Raw genomic sequence first — 7,026 nt, forward strand, 5'->3', positions numbered from 1 at the left:
AGTAAAGAAAGTTCTACAAAACGGTAGTAAATTTAAGCCACATCTTCTAAATAAAATCCTGGCACAGGTGTCTGGCACAAACGCGTGTTTTATTAGACATGAGGTGTCATGCTTGGATTAGCACATTTTTCTTTATAACCAAACGTCTGTGAAACAGTCAAGATTTTCAGAGCTTTCGTCAATGTTTTCTTTGAAAATCAGCATCTCTGCCTCGGAGCCACCTCCCTAACCCGCTTCCATTTAACAAGAACAAGGAAGGGAGTAAAGTCCGACATTAGTTAGCATAGCCTCTCCCCCCAGTTCTGCAGAGCTTACTCTGAAATCCTTTCTGAAATGCGGCCGGGTGTACCTTTTCAAAGTGAGTTAAACTCGGGAGACGAGACAGGGTAGGGGTAAGGCACAGACGCGAGGCGTCCGCCCAGTACGACCCCGCAGGGGCGACCTCTCGGCCCCCGGCCCGGACGCCGAGCAAGGCGACCCCGGGGCGGCCGGGGCGCGGGGCCAGGCCGGCCGCGGGGCCACCGAGCGAGGGCCCCGAGAGGCGGGAAAGGCCAATGGGTGGGCTGCGGGGGCAGGAGACACTTCGGGAAAGCGCGGGCGCTCGCCCTATGGCACCGCCCGAGGGGGAGACTGGGGCCGGGGTCCCCTTCGCCGCGCGGACCGCGTCTCGGAGGGTACCTGACTGCGGGCGGCCGGTCCACAAAGCCCTCCCGCCGCCCGGGCGGAAGAGAAGCCCGGTTCTCCGCAGAGCCACGACCCTCGCCACCGTCGCCAGCATCGCGCGCCTCTCAGATATCCTAGGTCCCCGCGTGAGGGAAGAGCGCAGCGCGCGCCGCCCACCGCCTCAGGGGGCGCCCGCGAGCACTTCAGGCCCCGCCCCCCGCCTACTGGGCGGGGCCCCGCCGGGCACTGTTATCCCGGCAGTGCTTTTTGGGCCGTGCTTTCCGGGTCGCGCCTTCCAGTCCGCGCAGTCGTCTCGTCAGTCGGTCCCGAGCAGGCACCGCAAGACCATAAAAGCCTTTGCTGGAACCGAGTGATCGGCTTTTGTCCTTTTTCTGTCTTTACTTTAACCCGCTTAATCTCTACCCAATTCGGTAACCCACTTCTACCCTGCGCTTGACGGAACCTTTGTGAGGCCGGAACCGATATGCTATATCGCGCTGGCGGCCAGGGGACTGTTTTGGCAGAGGACCACCGAGTCTGTGAGAAGGGTTGGTCGGGACAGTTCCGGCGGGAGAACGCGGCAGTGAGGTCCTCGTCTTCGTCTCCTGATATGCACCGACAGAATTTTCGACCCCCGACTCCTCCCTACCCCGGCGCGGGTGTAGGAGGTTGGGGTAGCGGGAGCAGCTTCCGGGGTACCCCGGGCGGAGGCGGACCGCGGCCGCCCTCCCCTCGGGACGGGTACGGGAGTCCGCATCACACGCCGCCGTACGGGCCCCGGTCTAGGCCCTACGGGAGCAGCCACTCTCCGCGACACGGCGGCAGCTTCCCGGGGGGCCGATTCGGGTCTCCGTCCCCTGGCGGCTACCCTGGCTCCTACTCCAAGTCCCCCGCGGGGTCCCAGCAGCATTTCGGCTACTCCCCAGGGCAGCAGCAGACCCACCCCCAGGTAATAATAGCCAGCGTTTGCCGAGCTCTTACTGTATGGCAGGCATGGTACTAATAATAATCCCTTTACATGGATTATTTTGTCTAATCCTCTATGAGGTGAGATACTATTGTTGGCCCTGTTTTGCAGATGAGTAAACTGAGGCTGAGAGAGAAGTTAAGTAACTTACTTTAGGTGACCTTAAGTAGCAGAGCTGTACTTTGTTTCTAGAGCCCTCCTGCTTTGAACTGGTACACTGCCATTCCTACACAGATTTCCCTAATTTCCTATCCTTTGCCAGGGATCTTGCCAGTTCGTCTGAGTATATTATTCTCCGAGGGGTAAAAAAAGCGAATGAATCCCCAGCGTAGAGCTCATCTGAGTTCAAGGGTTACAGACTGGTGCCATTTTCCTTCTACTGGCACGCTTTTTGGGGCAGGGCGGGGTGGGGGGGCTAAGGTGGTGGAGGGGGGAGCTTCAAACTACACTGGCTTGTGCTCCAAGTCTTCTTAAGGAAAAATCGGTGATTTGGGAAGTTTCCCATTCCTCTCAGAGTGAACACAGGAGACCGAGGGAGTGTTTCTGGTGTGTCTAGGATTTCTGTGGTTTAAAACTTGAACGGTTTCCTACTTTTCGTTGTGCTAAACCAACCCCACCCCTTTTGAGTCTGGAGCTAAGTAGATAAAATTTCATAGGATGGAAAGGTTCTTGAAATTTTGAAGTTGTAGGGTTAAAAAAAAGTTTTAATTTCCTTCCAGAAAAAAAGGTGGAAATTTTAAGGAAAATTTGAAACACAATTTATTTCATCTCCAGTTGTTAGTTCTGCAGTTATTACATTAGAAATCGAAAAGTATTTGAGCTGACAGTTGGCATGGAATTATTAATACATGAGTATGTCAAATTGGCTTAAATACTTTTACAAACAAAAACACTAGATTAAAGGAAGAATGGACTTTGCATTTGAACATGTTCGGGTTCAAAACACAACTTTTAACTAGCAATGTGATCCCCACTAGCTTTAAAAAATAAGTGCCAATTATCGCTACAAAACATTTTTTTAACTGATGATTTTTTTTCTAAAGGGTTCTCCAAGGACATCTACACCATTTGGATCAGGGCGTGGTAGAGAAAAAAGAATGTCTAATGAGTTGGAAAATTATTTCAAGCCTTCAATGCTTGAAGACCCTTGGGCTGGCCTAGAACCAGTATCTGTAGTGGATATTAACCAACAATACAGCAATACTCAAACATTCACAGGCAAAAAAGGAAGATACTTTTGTTAACATTTCTGAAATTCACCCGGAAGCTTCATGTGTCAGGAACATCTTGGACAAAACTTTTACCCATGTAATTAAGTTGAACCCTAAGATGGTGACTTTGAATAATTAGTTGAGTCTTCTTGGTATTTTTCATCATATCAAGTATTGTTGATATTAGAAAAGACATACAGTAGAATAACTTGCAATATTTAGCTCTTTGAAAGTGCCTACCACATTTTAGAAGATTTACAGTTTCCAGATATTTAAACTTCATGGTTATATAATGGACATTTGTCTTTCAATGGTTTTCCAATGTTTTAAAATAAAACATTTTGTCTTTCTAGATATATTGTGGTTTTGTCATATGCTAAAAAAATAGAATTATTAAAATAATGCCTGTAATCACTTGCTTAGAACTCATAGGTAAATATTTTGCATACTACTTTTGAAAATGAAATAAACCATCCTTTGAGCTGTAGACAGTTCTATATTTGTTCACAGGGAAAGAGGGTGAAGGAAGAGAACAGAAAAGAATTCTATTCATATTTATTATAACCATTGTTCTTTGTGCATATTTTATGTAATGCTTTTGTAAATGCATTGAAACTTGATTGAAAGTCACAGAAACCCACTTAAAGGGTATTTATATTTTTTATACTCATTTAACTGGAAAGGGCAATGATAGACCTATTTCTTGCATAGACAGATTAAAGTGTTCTGTATCTGAATTTCTCAACATCTCTCAATATTATGGAGTCATTTTCTCTTGAGAGCCAAGGAAGATGGGTACCAGCAGTCTGAAATCACTTCCTTTGTGAAGAGAACATCTCCCAACACTGTCCATCCCAGGAAAGACAGATTTGTCATGCCTGGATCATGTTTCAGTAGTCCTGAACTAATAATTGGCCAAGGCAGTGAGGCCTAATTAGCTTGAACTATGAACCTCCCCCATAATGAGATAGGGTCCCATAATCTTCAGCCCCACTAGGCCTGCCTGGATTAGAAGAGCGGTTTTCCGGGCTGCTACGTGTGTATACCTACATTAACTATTTCTCCCCAAATATTTAAACAAAACTGAGTCTTCTAACATTCAGTCTTTTTAGATATCTTGAGATCACAACATGATGAAGATAGAGCTAGTTAAAATTCTCTTTAAACATTCCCAAAAAGAAACATCTAAAAATGAAATGGTCACACCACCTATTTGAGCCACACTCAGTTCTTATCTGTTAGGTCTCTCACAGAGGCAAAGAAGAAAAGGAGAAGGGAAGGAGTTTAGACTAATAGAAGCTCCACCACAGCCAGGACTATTTCTACCATTTAAAAGCTGGATGAGTTATTTAACTTCTCTATGCCTCAATTTTTTCATATGTAAAATGAAAATAGTACCCATGTCATAGAGGTGTTGTGTTTGAGGATTAAAAGGGTTTATATGTGTGCAACTGTTAAGCCAGAGCCTGGCACATAGTAAGCACTCAATAAATGGTAGCTATTACTTTCTCATTCACCCCTATAGAGCCTCAGCTGTTAGAATGATGTCTGGGAAATAGTAGGTGCTTAATAAATACTTGGTGAATGAATGCAGACATTCTGATTATAACTACTGTATTGCTCTGCCTTGTCTCCTGTTATAAAAGGGATAGTAAATTAGTAGTTTTCCCCCATATTTCTTTATTCTCTAACGTCTTTCCCAGATGATTTGAGGTCATGAAGTATGATGAAAATTAGAGCAAGTAGAATACTTTTGTAACCCTTGCAATGAATTTTATAGGTAAGAAGTACTATCTTTAGGAAATGGCATTTGGAAATAATTATTAAACCACCTCTTAAGAGATCACTGGGTTATTGGCAAAGATGAAAAAGGAAGTCAGAAAGGATTTCGTGCCAATGTATTCATAGCATATTTGGAAGATACACAAATTGTAACAGTTCTAATGGTTTACGTGCATTTTATTTCACTATAAATGTAATATTAAACAACTAAATGTAAAAATTCTTTCTTGCCAAGTCACCAACATCCACTTCCTGAGCTGACCTTTTCTGACTTTCCTAAGAGAAACTTTTGTCCTCAGGAAAGGTGCATTACTGTTTGGCTCTAGTTGGTAGTGTATTCAGTTATCAAAAGTCTTGCAACATTGATAATTTGGTTTGTTTCTATTATTAGTCTATCTTTGTTTAGCTGAATGAAAGAATTGATCATTCTTTAAAATGAAAATAATTGTTTTTTAGTGTTCCAAAATACACATTTTTATACCTCCATAGAAATGCTATATAACTTAGAAAAATTTTTAGTTAAATATGCATCTTAAATATTCAGGTAACTAAAGAACAGAAGTTGGGTCTTCAAACAAGGGTGTGTGTACTTCTGGGAGTCTTCAACCTTCTAAAGGAAATGCAGGCATAGAAAACTTTCCAGATCCTCAGTTCCCATATATATCCCTTTGTTAAAATGATCTGTCTAAAGAACATTTCCATGTTCAGTGGATCATGCCAGTTCTCCTTTTTACCTCTGCCTTTTGATTATCACCCTCTCCCATTTTACATAAGAAAACTATGGCAAACTTGTATTTTATAAAAATAACCCCAACAATATTTCAGGTCCCACATAGTCTTATAGAACCTTGCACTACGCCATCAAGATGTGAAGTTACATCCCTTCCCTTTGAACCTGAACAGACCTTTCTGACTGCCCAATTTAAGAAAGTATGGTGGAAGTTTTTATTATGAGTGAAGTGTGGTCTTAGAAATGGGTTTATTGGCCCATGTGGAGATGTTCAGGATTTAGGTATGTTGTCAAGTAGGAAATAGTATAATGATAGTTTTTGTTTAATGGCCTTGCCTTTTTGTTTCCTGACTTCAAAAAACCATTTTTCCTGTGGGTGAATCATGTGAAAGTAAAGCAGAGAGCAAGAACATAACATGAAGGTAAAGTTACCTTATTTTTAGGCAACAAACAAATGGTAAGATTACTTGCCTCATCTATTTTAGAATTTTAGAATATTCAAATTGGTACAAAAGCATGATGGGTTTTGGTGAATGCTATCAAGCAAACTATTTTCACCATTCTCCATAACAGTGAAGAGCCTGATAAATATGTCTCGAACCTGTCTCAGCATAATTAGCATGGTTTCAAGGAGGAAGAAGTTAGAAGTTCCATGTTTATTTCTGACATACTAATACTAGATTTTCCAGTGAAAAGATCCCATATCAAAGGTAAGTTCATGACTGTATATTTTTCGGATTCTTAAGAGAAACATTCTTAATAACCTTTGCCAGTTCATTATCAGATTCTGTAAATCCATATTAATTTTTTACCTGGCCCAACTCTTCCTTATTTCCTATTTTTTCATTCTTAACATGTATTTAGTTTTAAGTTAACAAAAATATATTATGGGTTTTATTGTAAATAAGACACATAATAATCATTGGTATACTTTGCATGTTTCCTGAACTTGGTAGTGATTCATTTTCTTTTTTTTTGCTCCTAATTTCCACAATCTAATTCTTCATCTAATCTAAGACACTGTTGTGTGATTCACTCTACATACCACTTAGTAAAAACACTGCCCACTAAATTATGATAGGCCACCAATTGTAAGATGCATCGCAATTTCAGAAATGTGAAAATGTGTATCTTAGATAAAATACTATAAACAATAATCATAAAAGCAGAACATATACTCATGTATAAATGGAATAAATATCCCCCAAAATATACACTAGGACATAGTGCATTTAATTTTAGAAAATCAGTTTAGTTATGATTAATTCTTTTCAGATACTTCTATTACATCCTAATTCTGTAAAAAAAAAAAAAAAATGTTTTTCAAACAAAATTTCTAATCTATATAGAATTATCCTCAAGAAATCCATGCAATTTCTAATTTTGTAGGGGGTGTTTTTTACTCAGTTGTGTCTTAATTTTAAGCTCTATGAGCAAGATGACTAAGTGAAAGAGTTACAGATAAGTCTTACTAAACATCTTTGGTTAACTTTCCAAAGAATTAAGAAGGAAAATGGCTTGAACAAGCAAGGTCTTTAGTGAGGGTGGTTTTCAATTTTTTGCTTTCAATATTGAAGAAAGCTCAGATTGTCAGTTAAAATCATTAAAAATAATTTGATGACAGACTCGGTTTATAATTTTTGACTTAAAAAGAGTCCAAGAATTGAGTGGCA

General features: G+C 41.1%; 2 protein-coding genes across 5 annotated transcripts in view; one reads left to right on the forward strand and one right to left on the reverse strand.

The window, feature by feature from the left end:
* Positions 1–811, reverse strand: part of SUGCT (succinyl-CoA:glutarate-CoA transferase) — an 806,341-nt gene extending 805,530 nt beyond the window's left edge. For all 4 annotated transcript variants that reach the window (XR_003516605.2, XM_027574687.2, XM_027574689.1 and 1 more), the window contains exon 1: positions 679–811. Coding sequence is in view for 3 of the 4 variants with exons in the window: in XM_027574687.2 (XP_027430488.1) it covers positions 679–778 (100 nt within the window). In the remaining variant the exon portion in view is untranslated. The remainder of the gene's footprint in view (positions 1–678) is intronic.
* Positions 812–945: 134 nt separating this feature from the next.
* Positions 946–3,328, forward strand: LOC113912038 (M-phase specific PLK1 interacting protein). The gene is made up of 2 exons (XM_027575074.2): positions 946–1,612; positions 2,674–3,328. The coding sequence occupies exons 1-2, from the start codon at positions 1,148–1,150 to the stop codon at positions 2,872–2,874; spliced, it is 666 nt and encodes a 221-aa protein (XP_027430875.1). The 5' UTR covers positions 946–1,147; the 3' UTR covers positions 2,875–3,328.
* Positions 3,329–7,026: the final 3,698 nt, after the last annotated feature.

This window comes from Zalophus californianus, chromosome 12, assembly GCF_009762305.2.
Source record: "Zalophus californianus isolate mZalCal1 chromosome 12, mZalCal1.pri.v2, whole genome shotgun sequence".
In the NCBI taxonomy this organism is placed as follows: Eukaryota; Metazoa; Chordata; class Mammalia; order Carnivora; family Otariidae; genus Zalophus; species Zalophus californianus.

Coding starts and splice junctions, on each gene's coding strand:
- LOC113912038 (XM_027575074.2), top strand. CDS start 1,148: ATGCTATATCGCGCTGGCGGCCAGGGGACTGTTTTGGCAGAGGACCAC. Junction 1,613..2,673: donor AGCAGCAGACCCACCCCCAG/GTAATAATAGCC, acceptor TTTTTTCTAAAG/GGTTCTCCAAGGACATCTAC.